This window comes from Pelophylax lessonae, assembly GCF_965119305.1.
Source record: "Pelophylax lessonae genome assembly, chromosome: 1".
NCBI lineage: Eukaryota > Metazoa > Chordata > Amphibia > Anura > Ranidae > Pelophylax > Pelophylax lessonae.
Genome location: NC_138768.1, coordinates 181,481,150 through 181,502,841, shown reverse-complemented (window position 1 = coordinate 181,502,841; position 21,692 = coordinate 181,481,150). Strand labels below are relative to the sequence as shown.

The 21,692-nt window shown below is 44.6% G+C and overlaps 1 protein-coding gene across 2 annotated transcripts in view; it reads right to left on the bottom strand.

Annotated features, from left to right (window-relative positions):
- APC (APC regulator of WNT signaling pathway) overlaps positions 1-21,692 on the bottom strand; it is a 283,126-nt gene that overhangs the window by 157,749 nt on the left and 103,685 nt on the right. For both annotated transcript variants that reach the window (XM_082244064.1, XM_082244063.1), the window contains exon 3: positions 6,580-6,732. In XM_082244064.1, the coding sequence (XP_082100190.1) occupies positions 6,580-6,714 (135 nt within the window). In that variant the 5' untranslated portion in view covers positions 6,715-6,732. The remainder of the gene's footprint in view (positions 1-6,579; positions 6,733-21,692) is intronic.

Sequence of the window (21,692 nt, the reverse complement as noted above, 5' to 3'; positions counted from 1 at the left end):
CGGCGCACCCACAGACCCCCCATACTGTCAGGTAGACCCAAACAGTCCCCCGCGTGAGGGGGGGGAGGGGGAAGGGGGTTGCACACAGGACAGAGGGGAACCCAGGAATGTGAGGGTCTGGCTGTCTCAGGGAGGGGCCAGCGTCCACCCAAATATCTGCCAGGGAAGGGGGGGGGGCATTTACTCAACGTACCAGAACACAGACGGGCGCCATCTCCTGACAGGACCCCTCTCCGCCAAAGTTGGGGGGCTGTTGGCCAAATAGGAACGCTACGACACAGGCCTAGACCCTGTCGTGTGCGACCTTGCGAGACGTTTAACTTGCGGGGCCAGTTCCCGTCCAGTGGGACTATGTTGCGGCCGACCCAGCGCGGAGCTAAGGTCTGTGCTGGCCAGCTGGGGTGACCAACATCCAGCTTGTTGCCAAGATCGGGCATAGTTGCTTGTAGATCTCTCAGAATAAAAAATCCGGAGAAAAAAGCTAGCCAATACAAACTATCTATATAAAAAAACACTTTTATGCCAGGACCAAAGATCCCAGCAAGGAACTAGGTCCTTACTCCTGACAGGCAGATTAAAACCTATGCAGGAAGAGAGAGGGTGTACCCTCCGGGACTGCCCATAGGCGTAGCCCGAACTTTTTTTCCGCCTAGTGTCCTACTCCTGTAGGGGGGCAGTATAACCCTACTGATATGCATCAGGAACTGTGCCCGTCAATGAACGATAAAGAAAAAATTTTTAACCGCCCTCGTCGCCGTGAGCTCGCGCACAAAAGAAAACGTATATGAAGTTGCGCCCGCAAATGAAATCGCTGTTCAAACCACACGTGAGGTATCGCCGCGATCGCCAGAGAAATAATTAAAAAAAAAAAAGAAGAAGAGCTACTCTAAACTGGTAACCATTAAACATTTTTAAAGCATCGCCTATTGTTTTTTTTTTTACCGTAGTCTGTCGCCATTCCGCTGGTGTGCGCAATTTTAAACCATAACATGTTGGATATCTATTTACTCGGCGTGACATCATCTTTCACAATATAGAAAAAAATGGGCTAACTTTACTGTTTAGTTTTTTTCTAAAATGCTGTGGAATGTAATTTTTTTTTTAAAAAAAGGCGTTTGAAAGACCGATGCGCAAATACAGCGTAACAAAAAATATTGTAATGACAGCCATTTTATTCTCCAGAGTCTTTGCTGGAAAAAAAAAAAAAAAATTATATATATATATATATATATATATATATATATATATATATATATATATAATGTTTGGGGGTTTCTAAGTAAACATGTGTCAGAAATGGGCTTGGCCCTTAAGTCAACAGTCAACAGCTACATTTTTTGTAGCTGCTGACTTATTTTTTTTTTTTTTTTTTTGACAGGTGGCTGGAACTCTTCTTTAATTACAGTTTATAAGTTTATCCATTTTAATTTTATAGTTTGGATTGCTGACTCATGGGCTTACATTTATAAGCTGGACAACATAGTTCATCTTCTATTGATTGTAGTCAATAATTCATCAGCTTTTCAGCAGGATATCTTTGGCCTGAATTTGGTATATAGAAGGATAAGAAATTTGTATCCAGTGAGCAGAAAAAAAAAACTTTATGGCAAGAACTAATGCAATATTGCAAAATTCACTTCAGAGAGAATAATATAGGAGATGAGGAACCTACACATTAGAATGATCTTATGACAAGCTTTTTCAAATGCCGTATATCCGTCCACATTATTATAGCGGTTTAAATTGTTGGACTTCCTCCCAACCTATGTATGTCAGCTAGGTGGCTACACATTACAACCATAATTTCTATCTATCTACATATATACACATAGGCCATTTTGATTAGGCATTTCCAGAATCATATTTAGACACTAGTTAGTCATATATAGAAACAGGATGGATAGGATATGGTTTAAATAGGTCTTGTGATCTATGTAGTTTAAGAATTACCATTACACGGATGGAAGTAATCATACATGAATATCCATATTCCCTTTTCTTCTCTCTCTTTTCCACATTGAGATATCTGAGAATTTATTAGCAGTATAAAATAATATATAAAAAGTAGTCTGAGACTACACATTGAGTACAGAGGTGAGATTGGAGCTCATATCCATTTTGAGTATTTTTGGTAATTGGCCAAGCGGCTGCTCCACTGCACACCGACCACAGGGGGTCGCTCATTTGGTATGGCATCACTTACAGAACACCTATTTTTTCACTGAATACAGGGCGTTCCCTAAATAGATGAGGGGGATAGGAATCAATGTCACATTCGTCACCTCGTTTGAAAACAGACCTTGATCAGGGCCCAGGATCGCACTTAGGCCATTTTGAATCGTGCAAGTTCAGCAGAACTGGCACGATTTCAAAGCCGGCTTTTCAGTCCGACTTCAATGGCGATTTCACAGACATCTGTGTGGGTTCCTGCAGAGAGGTCTATGGAAATCTCCCCCCGAAGTCACCAAAAGTAGTACAGAAACTACTATTGGGAATCGGTGCATCGCCATAAAGTCAGCGTCGTGCCAATTCAGACGGTGCAATTGTCAGCAATTGGCTCAGATTTAACATGCGATTTGAAATGTCAAATCGGACCAATGTGAACATGGGCTGAAGGTTCTTCTGGTGACACAGGTAATAATCCCATGAAACAAGACCTGTTAGATCAGGGGTAGGCAGAGGTTGAAAACTACCTGGACAAGATGGACTAAAGCAAAGATCCCCAGAGGGGGGTGAAGTGGGCATGGTCTACCTCGTGGCGCCCTTTAAAAAAAGCAAAAAAAACTATCAAGCTCCCAATAAATAGACATCACAGTAGTGTCCTCTGTCCCCCTGCATATCACCTTTTCACTGTAGTGTCCTCTGCCACCTCCCCCCCCCCCCCACAGTAGTCTTCTGAACCCCCTCACAGCAGTGTTCCCTGCAATCACCCCCCCCCCCCCCAAGTGTCCTCCGCCACCCTCCCCTCCCACAGTATTGTCTAGTACCCCTCAATGCTGTGTCCTCTGCCCCTTCACATTAACCCCCCCCCCCCCACACTGTAGTGTCCTTTCTTTGCCCCCCCCCCATAGCACTGTTCTCTTCCCCCACGGTAGTGTTTTGTAACCCCTCCCCCAACGCAGTGTCCTGTACTACCCCCCAATGCGGTGTCTCTGCCCCCTTCACATCACCCCAACCCCCCAACCCCCCTCCTCAGGTAATGTGTCTGGCTCAAAAGCAAAAATCAAAGACCGATTCTGGAGGAGTGGGCGAAAAGGTAGAAAAGAGGAAGCCGGTGTACCAGACGTGCCAGCAGAATGACCAGAAGGTGGCAGGGAGTCAAAGTGGGGGCAACTATCAAAGGAATAGAGCACTAGGGCCTTGAATGGATAAAACTACCACAACCAATGGAATGATTGTATCCACTGAAAAGAACCAAGAGATGTTTCCAATCCAAAAATCTACCCATAAACAGAAAGAAGCAGGGTGCCCACAGTAACCACAATGGCAAACAGATGACAGCGCGCTCTCAAGTCACACAGACTTAGTAAGTGCCCAGTTTGCACAGACGCACTAAAGCTACAACAGCTAACCAAAATTCAACTTAAAAGCTGACCTTCAGCCTGCTGAGGACGATACTCACCCTCTCCATTCCTCCTCCCTTCCTCTGCAGGAATAGGGCTTTTTTATTTTATTTAAAGTCTGCTCTGCTTCCTCATGCATGTCACTCGCCTTAAGCGAATGATGCGCACGTCACTTTTATTCATTAATTCAAAGAAAGGCGGAGGGGGCTGGCCTATTGGAGCATCATTGAGAGAATATGGTGGCGCAAGACAGAGCTGTGGTCAGGCATGAGAGGATCTCAGCGGGACAATGCTGAATCCAATGGATGGGATGGGCGAGTACCTGAAATGTGCAGATGCCACCTTTAGGTAGGTAGGCAGGGCCAAAAAGAAAAAAAAATGGGTAGGTCGGCCGGAGGTCCACGTTACCCTGCACTCCCAGCTTACTGCTGTGACCACCAGAAGGGTGGTAAGCAGATCTTACACACCCTGAAGTGTGTCTAAAGAATAAAGGGTTTTCAGGGCAGGGATGTTTAAAATTCTATCGTGTACTCACCACAGGAGTTCTAGTAGGTAGGAGTAACAGGAACCCCATCCTGGCTTCTCCCTCCATGATGGGCAAAGCTTCACAAGAATCTTCGGGAACAGGGCTTTGCCACCCTGGACCTCTAAAGCACCTTGTGTCTAACTCCATACATTGCACTACGTGTCATGGGGAGTGCAAACAGCAGAATTCAGTACATGGAAGCATCGTTACAGGCCAACCTCACATCTTCCATCTGGCAGGGTCTGAGTATGGTGCCCATCTGGTTTTGCCAAGGGGTAAACCAATACTGAAATGGCAGGAATCATAGAGGCTATGGTGCAGCAGGAATCTGTACTGAAGGATCACCTTGGTGAAATATGATCAGAGACAGAGATGGAGAAACCTCCAAAGAAGGTAAGCGCCTCTCAGTAAAGAAAAAAAAAAGGTCCATTGCCTAAGGACACCAGCAAAAAAATGGAGTCTAGCTGGGAGAGAGAGGTGTTATACTGCATTTAAGGGGGGATGTCCCTGCAGTTTTTTTTTTGCCAGTGTCCAATTATCTGAGGGTAGCTGCATATAATGTAATGATTAACGAACCTGTGTTCTGTACAACTAGGAAATCTACATTTTCATATTAATAACTCCACTGTTCAGTCTTCTCATATCAAAAGTTAAAGCGGCATTAACCCAAAAACCAGCATTTATTTGGCAGCTTACAAATTTTTAGATGTAGTGGCTGCATTAGTTTTCTTTTTTTGGCTTTCTTTCCTTTATTTTTACCTGGTGACCCCACAAGTCAGTGTTTTTTAAACAAACTGTTCTACAGATGTAGCAGTTAAGAGGGTTGAGACAAACCCTTTACCACTGACAGGGGTGCTTACAATAGTCAGCGTTTATCTCAGCCCATGTAACCTTTATCCCAAAAGGAACAAAACTGTTGCTGTTAACTGCCTAAAAAAGTGTTCGGTTTCAATTTGTTAGTGTATCTAAATCTGCTAACACTCCCTCCCATCAGGCAGACTGTCCAAAAGGTATGTCTGTTGCTCCTTTATCCATAATGTAAGCACTCTAGCAAAGAAACGCACCTTTCACACAGGTGTCATCCACTCATTCATGTTTTTTAAGAAAAAACAGATGCAGTTTATATCAGTTTACATTGATTTTTACATCAGTTTTCAGTCCAGTTCAGTTTATACCCTCACACCCTTTTCCCATGTTCAGCTCCTGTTTACACTCTGCTGTCCGCGTGGAATGAGTCATAGTTGTTAGGACGCCGGCAGGTGTCAGCTCCTTAACGACCAATAACTTATCCATGCTGCTGACAGGAGCCACTGGATTTTAGGAAGCCAGATCCTAACAACCAAAGCCAAAACGAATGCACAAAAGAACCATTTGTCTGTTTACATCCATTTAGGTGCGGTTCCGTTTTTTTTAAATGGAACAAAAATAGAGACTTGTTCCTTTTAGAAAAACAGACCTGAACGGATAGGGATTGTAAATGGATCAGTGCACGTTTGCCCATAGGAATACACTGCTGTCTGTTTTTAATCTTTCAACAAACTGATTAAAAACAGGCAACCAAAACGCTTGTGTGAAAGAGGCCAAAGTATGGTAACGGCCAGATCACCAGGTGAAAAAACCTAAAAAGAGAAACTAATGCAGCCACCACATCCAATTATTGGTAAGCTGTAATATACTGTATAATACATTTTTTATTTCAGGTTTATTACTCATTTAATAGCTAATAGAAAGGGTTGTGAATGTATTGTGTTTACATGCTTAGGTAATAGAAAAGTTCACTTTAACATGTGCCAACAATCTTCATGTAAACTCTGTGCAGCGTCCTCTACAGGCATATTCAACAGTTTCAGTATTTCATCTATAAATCTTCCAAACAGCTCCTCCACTCTAGAGCATTCAGTATTCTAAGGCTACATGTACATGGGACGTTTTGAAAAGTCCCTTGAACGCTGGAATTTAAAGGACGTTTAAAACGTACGTTGTGTCGCGCTTGCATGCCGCGTTTGGACGCGTTTAGCGGGCGTTTGCGCTCAGAACCGTTTCTAGAGATCAAAAAATCATTCCCCTTTAAAATAGAAAACCGCGAGCGCTAAACGCGGGTGATCGCGTTCGGTCGCGTTTTTGCGTTTGAAACGCTGGTAAACACACGTTCGAACGCAAATAATTGCTTTCCAAAAAACGACACTGAACTCAACTGCCTGTAAATGACTGTAAACGACCCTGTGTACATGGACAGATAAGATAACATAGAGGTGGGTTCAGGGGCTTCTGAAAAGAAACACCCAACTATTCCTAAACGGCCGTTTACAAGTTGCAGTGTACATGGACCCCAATAACGACCTTGTCTGAATTCCCAGCATATCCTACATGCTACTCTCTGAAACACTCACGCTTATAACCCGAAAATTATGCGATTTAAAATAAAAAAAGGAAAAAATGATGACCTACATAACAGAGGACAGAGAAAAAGGAAGTGCTTTCAATAAGTACCTTCATGTTTGATGCTTCTGTCTCTAGCTTTGTTAGGTGATTTGAATTATCTTCTAGTTCTTGACGAAGGTTTGTGTTCTCCATTTTCAGAGCCTCCACTTGCTTTAACAACTGGTCATACGAAGCTGCAGCCATGCTGGGCTACCCCCAGGCCTGTAACAAAACTGGAAATTAGTGACTCTACATAACGTCTTCATGACAGAACACAGATATGAAACATGCAAACAAACTGAATCAAGGCAAACATAAAAAAATGTGCTCTGCTCCACTCCAGTTCATTTCAACAGATGAGAGAGCAAGTTCAGCAGTAGAATAAAAGGTAAATGGATGACTAAAATATAAAAACATTCATTAAACTGTAATCGGATCCTTCATGTCGGTAGTCTCCTTGTGGACCTTAAGTGCCGGTTCACACTTGTGCGATTTTACTGCGAATGCGATGCGTTATGAAAAGTCTAGATTCGCATGTATTCCCAAAATACATTGTATTCGCGACAGTCGTTAACATCTATGCGTTGCAATTCAGATGCGAATATAATGCGATGATGAAAAGGGTCTTGTGCGAGTTTACAGCGTTGCGTTGCGAATTTAGTCTCCATAGACATCAATGTAAATCGGTCTGGACTCGCATTATCAGTTCAGATATGTGCGAATTCATATTTTTTGTTTGATTTTCCCCTCAGCTCCACCCCTCCTGAGCTTAATTAACATAATCAACGCAATCAAATTTTTATTACAATCGCGCTGGTACTAACCAAAAACACAAGGTAAACTCGCACTGCAAATTCGCATAGCAATGGCATCCGTTCGCAATCGCACAAGTGTGAACCGGCACTGAAGCACACTCTTCCCACCTACTTAGAGTGAGACTTCCCATTTTGTCACTGGCATGCTCTGTATGGAGAGATATGCACTAAGAATTACCCCTCTGGAATAAGCCCTCTTTAGGCCAATTCTTTACCTTCCCTGATTCTAAAGCCGCCCATAGACAAAGCAATTAAGAAAATCCCTCGATTCCCCCATCAACATTGACAAAGGAAATGAAAGGAGATGGCCACACACAGTAACAGGATCTGGTATAATGCCTCTTTATTCCAAAAATGACAGGTGATATTGCACAGGATTTAAAGGGTTTCAAATAGTTTCACACAATATAATTCTTAGTCATATCAAAGAGGCACTGACAGACTGCTAAAAAAAAAAAAAAAGAATAAAGAATAAAAATAAAAAAGGGAAGTAAACGCTCTGTTGATGGGCAAATCCCTCCTGCACAGCCATTGTGTTCTCCTGGCAGGGGAACGGAAAAAGCTGCCCAGCTGTGAGAACACAGTGATTGCTTGGGTACATTCAGCCTGTTCATACATGGTTCGACTCTTGGCCGGGTCTTGCTGAACTGGCTAAGATTTAAATAGTCTATGGCTGATCTGGCAGCAGAGGGGCTTAAAACATTGTTACAGATCAAGAATAAAGGAATCATGGGTCCTTTTGGCTACCTATGCACGCCTTACAAGTGCATTTTGGTTCCCACAATCCTAAGCTATCAAACTACCCCCTTTATTGGCCTATTAGGGTCCTACTGGTTGATATCCATGCTTTACTCTCACTTACTACAGCCTAAACTGCATACTACTGCTTTGCCGGTGAAATCCCAATGCCAGTCTATCTTTCCAGCTATGACTAACGACGATTGGGACGAAGTATGCTCATCACACGTAGTAGTATCACCAGAAGTTAACAGCAAATTAATCCAACTATAAATTCTCTTCCAAACATGCATCACCCCAACCCGCTTATATGCAATGGGATGTATTTCCACTTCAAAATGTTTAGGTTGTCACCAACCTGGAGCAGACTTTCCACATTTAATGTGGTCTTGCCCCACTTTATCACATTTCTGGAAACGGGTTGTCGACCTGCTTTCCAACACACCCCTGAGGTAGGTTTATTAGGGCTCGTTGACCAGGAACTCTTGACTAGATATGCCAGGACTCTTGCAAGAAGATTTGTAGCATGCAAACAAATTTCCCTAGGTGGATGCAGCCCACCCCCCTTCTCCCGCCTCCCCATCAGTCAATGGCTCAATGCAGTAAACCAAATTCTATCATATGAAAAAATGATGCCAACGTTGAGGGTGTTCCTGCCCATTATTATTAAGTCTGGGACGTGTGGTGTATCTCTTCACTCATCCTTAATACGGACAGCTTGCATAGACGCTTGAAGGTATACTTACCAGAAGAATATGATGGGCCTAGGTGAAAGTACCATTTTGAACTTATTCTGTCTCAGAAGTTGTGCAGTAGAGGAAAGCTGCTTGTTTGTTTATTCTGTAGCAGTTTTGTTTTCTCATTTGTAGTGAGACCGCCTTCTGCCCTATTCACACGATTGGGTCTGCCGGTCTGTTTTTCAGGCAGACATAATTGGGCCACCCATTCTCCCCTATGTTTTTGTTTCATTTTGTCAAGACATAGGCTTAAGGTCCGGTTCACACTTATGCGATGCGGGAAGGCTGCGAATCCGCAGCCTGTTCCCGCATCGCACACGCACCCCCGGCAGTTCACACTGCCATATGCGATACGCTGGGGGTGTCAATGTAATCTTAACGACACCCCCAGTTTGATCGCATATCGCAGTGCGATCGTGCAGTTCGCACAGGATCGGATCGCACAAGTGTGAACCGCTGTGCAATCCGATCCTGATGCGGCTGCCAAAAAGGGTCCTGTGCGAGTTTGCTGCGGGTGCGAATTTAGCCATACAAAGTGTATGGCTAAACTCGCACCGCACAGCCAATCGAATGTAATGAAGGAGCAGTGCGCTCCGACATTACATGCGAACCCCGCACTCGCATAAGTGTGAACCGGGGCTAAATGTCTATCAAATTCTATCGGGTGTAGCCAACTTCTAAGTACATATTCAAATAAAATAAGTAAATAAATCAAATAGCTTCACATTAACCTTAACAACTTGAATCTTGGGTGTCATTTTAAACAGCAGTGGGAACCAGGGACTTGGAGGGTCCGGGTTGGAACTCCTGGCTATAAGCCAGCACCCAGCTGAACCCAAGAAAGTGAAACAATCAGTTCCTGGGCTTCAGATCTCGTCACACAGCACTACATAGTAGCTCCTGTAGAAGATCAATCTAAACACCATCCTTCCACATAATGCTTACATCAGGAGTGTAGTGACATCATATGTGACTTCATAGCACCTCCTCTTAGTACTGCATCTGAGACAAACCTGTTGGAGCTATGTTCAGGGTCTCTGTACAGCAATAGATCACTTCCAAAGAAATGAAGGCAAAAAAAAAAAGTGTGGGGAAAAAAAAAAACTGAAAAAAGTATGCGTTAAAAATATAAATGTCCCTAGAATAAATTTCCAGGTCTTCTGGATGAAATCTGCATTTGGATTTTTAGCAATCACAAACCTGTGAATTAAAGGAGTTGTAAAGTCAGATCCCTGTTCGGGCCTAGCTGCCCATTACCAATAAGGACCACTCCACACAGTCAGACTCCTAGCAGATGCTAATAGCATTACCTCAAGCACCTGACTTCGACGCGTTAATTGTGCTAATTAACTCACATATTGTCTGCTAAGGGATGTGTTTACTTTAGGTGTTTTGTACCTTAGAGTATGATGACGGTAAGTCTGCCCTGTAGTGAGATACTGATTAATCAAAGCATTGCCTAGGTGTGGATTCCAATTCACCTATTGTTTCTGTCTGATGGTGAATTTGATTACCTCTTACAGGTTTTCCTCCAGGATGGGATTAGCCATGAATCAGCTGTACCTTATCTAAACCATTGTGTGATGTTCTGGTTAAAGACCGCCAAAGCTGAAATCTGGCCCTAGATGGTACTCAAGGCCACTCTCTGTTCAACCCCCCTGTTGAAGGAAGGTCAAGATCTGAGCCACCGAGAAGGATGGAGGATGAACCCCAGGAGACTCACACCACGCAATGTACGTCTTCCACGTACAATGGTAGATCTTCCTAGAAGTAGATTTCCTAGCTTTTAACAGTGTAGATATCACTGACTCAGACAAACCTCTATCCTTCAGCACCTGGTATTCACCAGCCAAGCCATCAAAACCAGCGACTGTAAAGCAGGGTGGAAGATCGGTCCTTGGGGCAGCAGATCCTCCCTGAGAGGAAGCCTTCAAGGAACGTCGGCAACCAGCCACACCAGATCGGCATACCAAGCCCCGTGAGCCCAGTCTGAAGCCACCAAGATGACCAGAATCCCTACTGCCTCAATCCTGTGTAAAAGTCTTGGCAGAAGCTGCCAGAAGAAACCGTTCTGCCCACCTTAGAATGCCGGCTACCTCCAGAGCCGCCAGGACACTTCTTGTGCCCCCTTGGTGAGTGACATAAGCCACGAACGTGACATTGTTCGATTGAATGCGCACTGGACATCCCTGAAGAAGATCCGTCCAGTGTTCCATGCAAAGTCTGACCGCTCAGAGTTTCAAGAAATTGATCAGTAGTCTGGACTTTTCCAGTGTCCAGAACCCCTGAGCAGAATGCTTGCCAAGGATGCCTCCCTAGCCAGACAGGGTGGCATCCATGGTGACCACTGTCCAGTACAAGGGGAGGAAGATTTGCCCACCCGGAGAACAAAGCCACCATATCAGGGACTCCTTGGTTACCCAACTGCGGAGTCTTGTCCCATTTGGTCAGAATCTCCCTTTGCAGGGACCTCGTATGGAATTGTGAAAACGGAACAGTCTCGAAGGTAGACACCATCTGGCCCAGCACTCGCATGCAAAATCGGAGGATGACCATGTGCTAGACAGCAGGAGGCAAATTGCAGGCTGCAATTTCTGGAGTTTGTCCAGAGGAAGGAGCACTCTGGCTAAGGCCGAGTCCAGAGTCAGGCCCAGATAGTCCAGCTTTGTGGACGGAACCAGTGCTGAGCGCAGACTTCTGAAAATTCAGAATCCTGACAAACTCCCCCAGATTTTGTATTGTGATCTCCAGGTTTTCCACCAGAACAGTAGGAGACTCCGCTGGCAGAAGAAGATTGTCCAAGTAGCCCAGCACTGCAATCCCCCATTGGCATAACAAAACTAGCACCGGGGCTAACACTTTTGTGAAGATCCAAGGAATGGAGGTGAGACCAAAGTGTAATCACAGATAAACTGCAGCCCCTGGACCAGCTGGTTGGCCAGCTCAGCAAAGGCAGGGGGGAGCTGTTCTCCCTCCAGGTTACAGCGTAAAGCTTAGCCCACTCGGTCAGAGATTGCGACACCAGGGCAAAGGTGAATACCGGCCTCAGTGCCGAATCAACCACAGTGCACATATTGCAGGCCACAGCATGCGCCTTCCTGTCAGCCTGGACCTTAAAGGCCGGGGACTCAAACCGGAATCAAGGTTACCACCGATGGAACAGTCCACTTCTTAATAAGGGACTAATTTGGTCGTCCCCACTCTTTAGCGACAATTCAGTCAAAATAGGCAGGGAAAGTAAACCCCTTTGCCGCTCTGGATGGCTTGAGCCAAAGGGAACCTGCGCCTCTGTTGCAGCTGCGTCCTCTATCTTCAAGGTCTCACACACAGATACAATCAGTGTTTCCACCAGCGCCTTTTCGTGCGCAGTTACAGATGTGGAGGAATCATCCTCACTATCAGAGGATTCCGGGGGGCATGGTTGCAGGGTGACCCAACTCCGCCGAATCAGATTCAGAATCTGATGAGACAGATGAAGCAGGGGAAGGCGGGAGGCGCTTTTTGCTAACCCTCGCCTGAAAACCACCACACACCCAGGACACAAAGGACTCCAGGGGGATAGTGTATGGGTGGAGTATGGTGAATGCATGGAGTGTGCTGCGAGTATAAGGAAATAGGGAAATTTTAACTTTTTCAAATTTATGGGGGGGGGGGGGCGCAAGTAGCTGGTCTTGCCTAGGACGCAGAATAGTTTAACAACGCCCTGCCTCCGCAGAATTATAATTTTATCATCATATCTGTCTGGGACTTCATAAAGAGACAGAAGCAGTGGAGATGCCCAATTAAGTACGGTTGGTTCTAGATGTTGAAGCAATCTACCTGCCAAGTTCTTTGAGGCCCAAGATTAAAGTTCTCTGAATTAAGGTTAAAAAAAAAAAAAAAAAAACTGAGTAAAGCCCCCCCTGCCCCCTATACTTACCTGAGCCCAATCTCGATCCATCACTGTGCATGAGGGCAGAGTCTCTCTTGGCTCTCTCCCTCCTCATAGGCTCAGAGACAGTCAACAGCTCCCAATGCTGTCAAAAATAGCCAGTAAGGAGAGAGTAGAGGGTGGGGCCGAGTCACGCTCTTATGTGTGTCTATGGCCATACAGAACTGGCTTGCGAGCGAGCCTGCACGACTGCTCACCAAAGCAAGCAATAAGGGTTTACAATCACTTTAAATTGTAAAAAAAAAAAAAAAAAAAAAACCTACAGCACAAGGAACAGTACTTACATTTGAGAAGTGTCCTGTGAGCTGGTTCCAAATGTCCCATATGAAATTTTTCAGCCTCTACCCCCTCAGTAACCTTTTAGTACTCTGGGGGTTAACACAGCCACTGGTAAATAAAGGGCTCCATCAATGGAGGATGGGCATATGAAAGAAAGGTCTGCCTTTTCCAATCATAGCACTTTTTTTTTTTTAAATCAAGAAAAGCTTTATTGAGAAAAATTCACACCATTACATTCAATAAGAAAAACCCTGTCGGATGACAGCAGCAAACCATAAACATTACACAGTCCACACCATGCCACATACCCTCCAAGTTTATCGCAGATAAGTACAGTTCGATCCACATAAAAGAGAACAGAGTATATGGAAATGCGGGAAACTCCCCCATCCCCGTCATTTGAACCAAAAATTAACAAAAGTGCCACCTCAAGGAATTATAATAACAAACGGTCCAGAACGAGATCATCAGGGGCCATGCCCGGACTGTTTAACCATGCACCCCATACCTTAGAGAATTTCTGAGGCACCCCCCTATGCTGGTATACAACCTTCTCCATACGTAAAGTGGAAGCCATCTGTTCCAGCCACATCCTATACGTAGGTGCATCTTGTGCTATCCAGTGTCTCAGGATAAGTAAACGGGCCTGAAAGAGCGCCCGAGTGGCGGCCTCTCTCAGAAACCTATCCTCCAATCATAGCACTTTTAATTTATGGAAGCTACAGTACAGCTTCTATAAATGGAGGGGGGGGGTGTAAATGGCAGACATATATAACAATTTTCACAAGTGCCTATGACAAGTCCAGCAGCTCTATCAGCAACTGCAGCACCACATTATTGATGCAGGGGTGTGGGGAGGCAGAGAATGGAAAATTCCAACTAACAAGCTCAAGGGACTTTTTTTTTTTTTTTTACACAAGTGCCTAAAATATTGAAAGGGTCTTATTGAAGAGCAAAAATAAAAGTGATGCCTAGAATTTAACCGGAAGTTCTGAGCATACATCTGGGAAACATAGTGGGGTTGATTTACTAAAACTGGAGCGGGCGAAATCAGGTGCAGCTCTGCATAGAAACCAATCAGCTTCCAGTTATTTTTTTTTTTTTTTTTGGGGGGGGGGGGGTTTTGTCAAAGCTTAATTCAACAAGCTAATATTAGAAGCCGATTGGCTACTACGCACAGCTGTACCAGACTTTGCACTCTACAGCTTTAGTAAATTAACCCCAGTGAGAATAGAAAAAGAGCAAAGGGATGAGAAGTCTGTGAAATCCTGTACAGAGGGTTGTTGCCATGGTTGCCGAGAAGAGTAATTCATGTATTCTGGTACATTCACAAGAAACTGGTCAACCCCCTAATTTGTCTCAAGGGAACAATGGCTGCAGAGCTGCAAACACCAGCGCCAAGGCTGTGACATCAAAAAAAGCATCGCACCCTTTATTAAGTCACATAGTTCTAACCAATCTCAACATGCTACAAGTGAAAAAGCACTAGTGGACGTTCTGGTGCATAGGTGAGGGTGAGAGCATTAGAATCACTCCATAAGGTGACGCAATTAAAGAATGTTAACTCTAGGTTGTACGTTTTCAAGCCGAAGTGTAATACATGTAAATGAGCAGAAATTGTTGTTCACTCACCTTTACTTGCTAATGAAATACAAGGCACTAAAGCCTACCCCCAACCTCATGAATAGAGTTTATTCTAAATTACCCATGATTATCATTGGGGTTAATAAATGCACTGACCCTCAATGTTTGCAAAGTAGGCCACTGTTGACATGAAACTGAAATTACCTGCTTCAAATGAGAGCTTAGAAACTGTAATTTGAAATGTGCTGTGCTAAATAATCCGTAAATCCTAGATTTATCTGTGACATGCAATCCTCTCAAATTTAGGACAGAGTGAGAGAACAAGGGTAGCTGCAAAAAAAGATGACTGGGGATTTAGAAAAATAGATACAGTGCTGGATGGCACAGTCATTCCTTCATAATCTGCCTGCAGGAACCTAAACTTCTCAAGGAGAGAAGCGAAGCACAGAAAATGTACACATTACATAAAAAGCCACATCAAATTTCACTAAAGACTTAGCTAAGTGGATAAAGCTTTCAAAGTCTCAAGATTTCTGAAGCTACATCAAAGTGAAAACCAATGCATATATTTAAGAACTATGGCCTCCTAATTAAAAATATGTGCTGCAGCACTAAAATATAGGTGCACCGACACGTACGGTTTTCTCTTAGGCTAAACTCACACCGACGAATAAAGTGGAATTTAACTCGACTTTAGAACTTGAGATATTCGTTCAACGTGCAGTCGGTGAGGTCACCAATGCATGCGCTTTGAAGGGACGGCATACCAGGTCTTTAGAGCTCCGTGCGGGAACCGAGGGCTCATCATCGCAGCCTGGGCCACTCATACAGCTGGACCCAACGAACCCAGAAGAAAGACTGGACGACGATGGTAGTGCCGGGGAGCCGTGACTTTTTCATTTTGTGGCGGTTTGCTACCGCTTAACCACTTACCGACCGGTCACGTTGACCGTACTGCGGCAAAGTGGCTCGATACCGTCCAGCGACGTAGACCTACATCACTGGACTCCTCCCCCTGTAGGCGGCACTCGCGCGCAGCCGGAGGTGCGCTCCCGCTGTTTTCAGTCACAGCGGGAGTCGGGCCAGGGGAGGAGCGGCGGTGATCGCCGCTGCTCTTCCCCGATCGTCAGGGAATCCAGTTTGGAGATCCGCCCGAACTGTGTAAACAGAGCGGGCGGATCTCCTAAGTGACAAGGAGTGACAGATTGCAGTGTTCAGCATAGCTGAACATGCGATCTGTCCCTGTGTCACTCAGTCACCTCCCCCACACACGTCAGTAAGCACCAGGCATACATTAACCCCTCCCTCTCCAATAAAATTAACCCTTTCCCTGCCAGTGTCATTTTTACAGTAACAGTGCATATATATAGCACTATCAAAAATATGCTTATTGTGATTTTTTTTACCAAACATATGTAGCAGAAAACAAATTGGCCAAAAATTTGATTTTTACATTTTGGGGGGGGGGGGGGGATTTCATATAAAAAAATGTTAAAAATATTGTTATTTTTTTCCAAAATAAACGCTCTTTGTTTATAGCACAAAAAGTAAAAATCGCATAGGTGATCAAATACCACCAAACGAAAGCTCTGTTTGTGGGAAAAAAAGGACGCAATTTCGTATGGGTACAGCGTCGCATGACCGTGCAATTGTCAGTTAAAGTCGCACAGCGCCGAATCGCAAAAAGTGGCGGCCTGGACGTAAGACAGCAAAATCCTCCGGTGGTAAAGTGGTTAAGGATCAATGCGAATTGCGGCGGCAAAAATCTTTTGTTTATAGCTGCAGGTGAGAGCGGCAAGGTGTAGCTGCCAGCCCTGTCCAATATGACGACAGTTCACCAGTGGCCGCAGCTATTCGAAGCTTTCCACACAGCCAGAGATTTCTTGCTGTGATCACTGCTGGATGCACTGTGTGTAAAACCTTTATCCCAAGAGAAAACTGTTGCTATAACTGTTTGTGTAACTGCAGTGCGAGCTGGAGTTTGACTTCAACTTGTTAGTGTATCTAAATCTGCTAGTCCATTTAACACTACCCTAATCCCAGATTTAACAATGTTGCTTTCCAAAGGTGCCCCCTGTGCTTCATCCACAATGGTGGTGCGCTACTGGCCAGATCACTAGGTGAAAACCGAGAAAAAACCTAAAAAAGCTAACTGCTAAGGATTGGTAAACTGCTATAGAATACATTTTTGGTTTTGGGTTAAATGCCACCTTAGAGGTGCCACTCGATCTAACAATTTGAGGAATATGAGTAAAATGAAAAAAAGGAAACACATTACTTGTACACTAAAAAGCATGATAACCTTCTTAACTTACATGTTAATTAAGCCAGCTAATGCCTTTATCTACTAACAGCCTTGTAGCAAAACACAGTCTGAGGCTATTTATATACTGTGCTGCTCCACATCCTGCAAGTGACTCTCTAGGATCAGGTAACTAAAAGAGGACAGGCTTCCTGGAAGGCTGAGTCAAAGCGGAAACAAAGTACAATGCACTGCTGAACAATCAGATTGATGAAGGTCTAATAGTTAGATTTACAGCACTGATCATGAAGTGCACCAGTAACTACATCAGGGGAGCTTTGTGTCCTAAGTACAAGAATGATAACCAAGAACTGAACTACTGCTCATCTATGACCAGTTTAATCCTTAGAACATAAAGATTTACTGGATGACACAAGAAAAGTTAACCATTTAAAAATCTTACTCACATCAAATTTTAAAATGAGTAAAAAGCATGACTTGGTGTGCTTGAACTGCTTTAAACAATGATGACTCACAGTGCAGAAGTATTGTAAACAGGAAAGGTTGGGGACAGTCCAAAAAAAAATGCCCAAGTGTTCTAGGAGCAAAATATGCTGGTGAATAATGTGAATAACATGACAGTGGATAGTATATGCAGGAGTGAAGTATGGAGGGCATGACAGTGGATAGTATGTGCTGGAGAGAAGTGTAGTGGGCAGGAAAGGGACCAGTATGTGCAGAAGAGAAGTATGGAGGGTATGACAGTGGATAGTATATGCTGGAGAGAAGTGTAGTGGGCAGTAAAGGGACCAGTATGTGCAGAAGGGAAGTATGGAGGGTATGACAGTGGATAGTATGTGCTGGAGAGAAGTGTAGTGGGCAGTAAAGAGACCGGTATGTGCAGAAGAGAAGTATGGAGGGTATGACAGTGGATAGTATGTGCTGGAGAGAAGTGTAGTGGGCAGTAAAGAGACCGGTATGTGCAGAAGAGAAGTATGGAGGGTATGACAGTGCATAGTATGTGCTGGAGAGAAGTGTAGTGGGCAGTAAAGGGACCAGTATGTGCAGAAGGGAAGTATGGAGGGTATGACAGTGGATAGTATATGCAGGAGTGAATTATGGAGGGCATGACAGTGGATAGTATGTGCTGGAGAGAAGTGTAGTGGGCAGGAAAGGGACCAGTATGTGCAGAAGAGAAGTATGGAGGGTATGACAGTGGATAGTATGTGCTGGAGAGAAGTGTAGTGGGCAGTAAAGAGACCGGTATGTGCAGAAGAGAAGTATGGAGGGTATGACAGTGGATAGTATGTGCTGGAGAGAAGTGTAGTGGGCAGTAAAGAGACCGGTATGTGCAGAAGAGAAGTATGGAGGGTATGACAGTGGATAGTATGTGCTGGAGAGAAGTGTAGTGGGCAGTAAAGAGACCGGTATGTGCAGAAGAGAAGTATGGAGGGTATGACAGTGGATAGTATGTGCTGGAGAGAAGTGTAGTGGGCAGTAAAGAGACCGGTATGTGCAGAAGAGAAGTATGGAGGGTATGACAGTGGATAGTATGTGCTGGAGAGAAGTGTAGTGGGCAGTAAAGAGACCGGTATGTGCAGAAGAGAAGTATGGAGGGTATGACAGTGGATAGTATGTGCTGGAGAGAAGTGTAGTGGGCAGTAAAGAGACCGGTATGTGCAGAAGAGAAGTATGGAGGGTATGACAGTGGATAGTATGTGCTGGAGAGAAGTGTAGTGGGCAGGAAAGGGACCAGTATGTGCAGAAGTGAAGTATGGAGGGCATGACAGTGCATAGTATGTGCTGGAGAGAAGTGTAGTGGGCAGTAAAGGGACCAGTATGTGCAGAAGTGAAGTACGGAGGGCATGACAGTGGATAGTATGTGCTGGAGAGAAGTGTAGTGGGCAAGAAAGGGACCAGTATGTGCAGAAGTGAAGTATGGAGGGCATGACAGTGGATAGTATGTGCTAGAGAGAAATGCAGTGGGCAGTATGCACAGGAGAGAAGTGTGAAGGGTATTAAAACAGAATGTGCAAGAGAGAAGGGTCTGACAGTGGACAGTTTGTGCTAGAAAGGAATCCTATGAGTATGAACAGCAGGAGAAGTGTGGTGCTGTTGGTGACTGGTTGCTGAGGGGTAAATGTACATGACGAGTACTGAAAGTTGAGGGATTTACACAAAAAAGGCAGGATAGGTGCTGAGCGGTTAAATCACAAACACTTGGTGCCAAGTGCTAATGGTATTAACCAACATGAGCTAGGTACTCAGTGCTGAGGGGTTAACACTCATGCCTAGAGGACTGAGATCTGAGGGAGGAATGTCTGTGGGATGAGGAGTAAGCATGCCTGCCAGAGTGGGGGCATTAGATGGGGAGAGACATCAATCAGCAGGGGACCTGAGGCATGACATGCTGTCTGTCAACTGTGGGAGAGGTCTGTTAGTGGGTGGAAGTGAGGGGGCCTGGGTGGAGATGTAGGTCAATAGAAGTTTAGGGTGACCTGCAGGGAGATGTCAGCCAGCAGGACATGGTGTGAGGTGGCCTGGGGGTGAGCCATCTCTGAGCGGGGTAGTGATGTCATCTATCAGTGGTGGGTTTGAGGAAGCTGGCAGGGGTATATCAGCAGTGAAGTGAGTCAACAGGAGGCATGAGGTGGCCAGGTGGAATGCTGAGGGTTGCCATGAGGTGGCTGTGGGGTTTGAATGGGGACACCATCTGGCCATAACTGAGCCCTGGAAGGGAGACAATCTTTTTTTACATTTCATGTAGTTCTCCATGAAGTCTCCCACCATCCTCACAGACGCTTAATAACCCAGGGCAGTACACCTTGTAAATACACAACTCCCAAGCTTCTACCCGCCATTATTAATAACCAGTTAAGATTGAACCCTTCTGACCCCCCCCCCCCCCCCCATCCCCATGTAAAAGCAGATGTTTTTTTTATCTTAAAGAATTTGGAAAAAAACCTGTGTGCAGCAGCCTCCTCAGCACCCCCTAATACTTACCTGAGCCATCTCTCTCCAGCAATGTCCACGAGTGTCTCGGCCATCCGAGACTCTCCCTCCTGATTGGCTTAGACACAGCAGCAGTGTTATTGGCTCTCGCAGCTGTCAATCAAAGACATTCAGCCAATCAGGTGAAAGGGGTCGGGGCAGCAGCTCTGTCTGAATGGACACGGAGCTGTGACTCGGCTCTGGTGCCCCCACAGCAAGCTGCTTGCTGTGGGTCACTCAACCGGAGGGAGGAGCCAGGAGCAAATAAGAGGGAACCAAGAAGAGGAGGATCCCGACCACTCTATGCAAAACCACTGCCGAGAGGAGGTAAGTATAACATAACATGTTTGTTATTTTTATTGGAAAAATAAATAAAACAAAATGAGAATTTACAATTGCCACAGGGAAAGCGGGTCCGGCGGTCGCGATTGCCGTTGGGCATCCGCGATCGCTCCCCGTGGAGACAGAATGGCTGTCTGCTGTTGTAAACACGGCAGACCACTGTTCTGTCAGTAATGCACACAGGGCTCCTGTGTTCCTCCTATTTAAGAACACAGGTCCCTGTGTTCCTTCCATAAGTACATTCCCCACACAGTTAGAAAGCACCCCCTAGGGACACATTTAACCCTTGGATCTCCCCTAGTGGTAACCCCTCCCCTGCCAGTGTCATTAGTACAGTAACAGTGCATATTTTTAGCACTGATTACTGTGGTAATGTCACTGCCCCCCCCCCCCAAAGTGTAAAAAATGTCAGTTAGACGTCCAATCTGTCCGCCGCAATATCGCTATCCCACTAAAAATCGCTGATCGCCACCATTACTAGTAAAAAATAAAAATAAAAATTACAAATCTTTCCCCTAGTTTGTAGACGCGATAACGTTTACGCAAACCAAACAATATACACTTTGGGATTTTTATACCAAAAATATGTAGCATAATACAAATTGCCCAAAAACGATAAAAAAATTTTGATTTTTACATTTTTTTATTGGGAAGGTTATACAGCAGAAAGTGAAAAACATTTTTTTTTTTTTTTTTTTCAGAATTGTCGCTATTTTTTTTTTTTTAGTTTATAGCGCAAAAAGGTGATCACATACCACCAAAAGAAAGCTCTATTTGTGGGAAAAAAAGAACATCAATTTTTTTGGGGTACAGCATCGCACGACTGCGCAATTGTCAGTTAAAGTAACGCAGTGCCGAAAGGCAAAAAGTGGCCTGGTCATTAAGGGGGAACACCTTACAGTCCAGAAGTGGTTAAAAAACATATCAAAGTCACCTGACCGCATTGAATGTGAAGTTAAGCAGGTCTGACAGCTGTTGGGCACGTCTCTTGCCTAGGGATGTCATCTTCGGAGGTGCCTTCATGTGCCTAGCCGGTGGGCCTGAACACTGGGATCATTTCCATGCCAACAGAAAGCCAGGCAGAAAGGACAGGGGCAGGGTGGAGCTGTGCTGCAATCCTAACACCGATGGTGAAAATTGCTGATTGATTAGAAACCAGTCTAATCGAACAATCATCAATTATGCATAATATAGAAGTTCGATGTATTAACCACTTAAGGACCAAGCCTATTTCGGATACATGTTCTTTACAAGTTAAAATCAGTATTTTTTGCTAGAAAATGACTTTGAACCCCCAAACATTATACATATTTTTTTAGCATAGACTTTGGAAAATAAAATTGGCGGTCATTGCAATATTTTATGACACACGGTATTTGCGCAGCGGTCTTTCAAACGCAATTTTTTGGGAAAAAATACACTTTACTGAATAAAAAACAAAACAAACAGTAAGGTTAGCCCAATTTTTTGTATATTGTGAAAGATGATGTCACGCCGAGTAATTAGATACCCAACATGTTTAG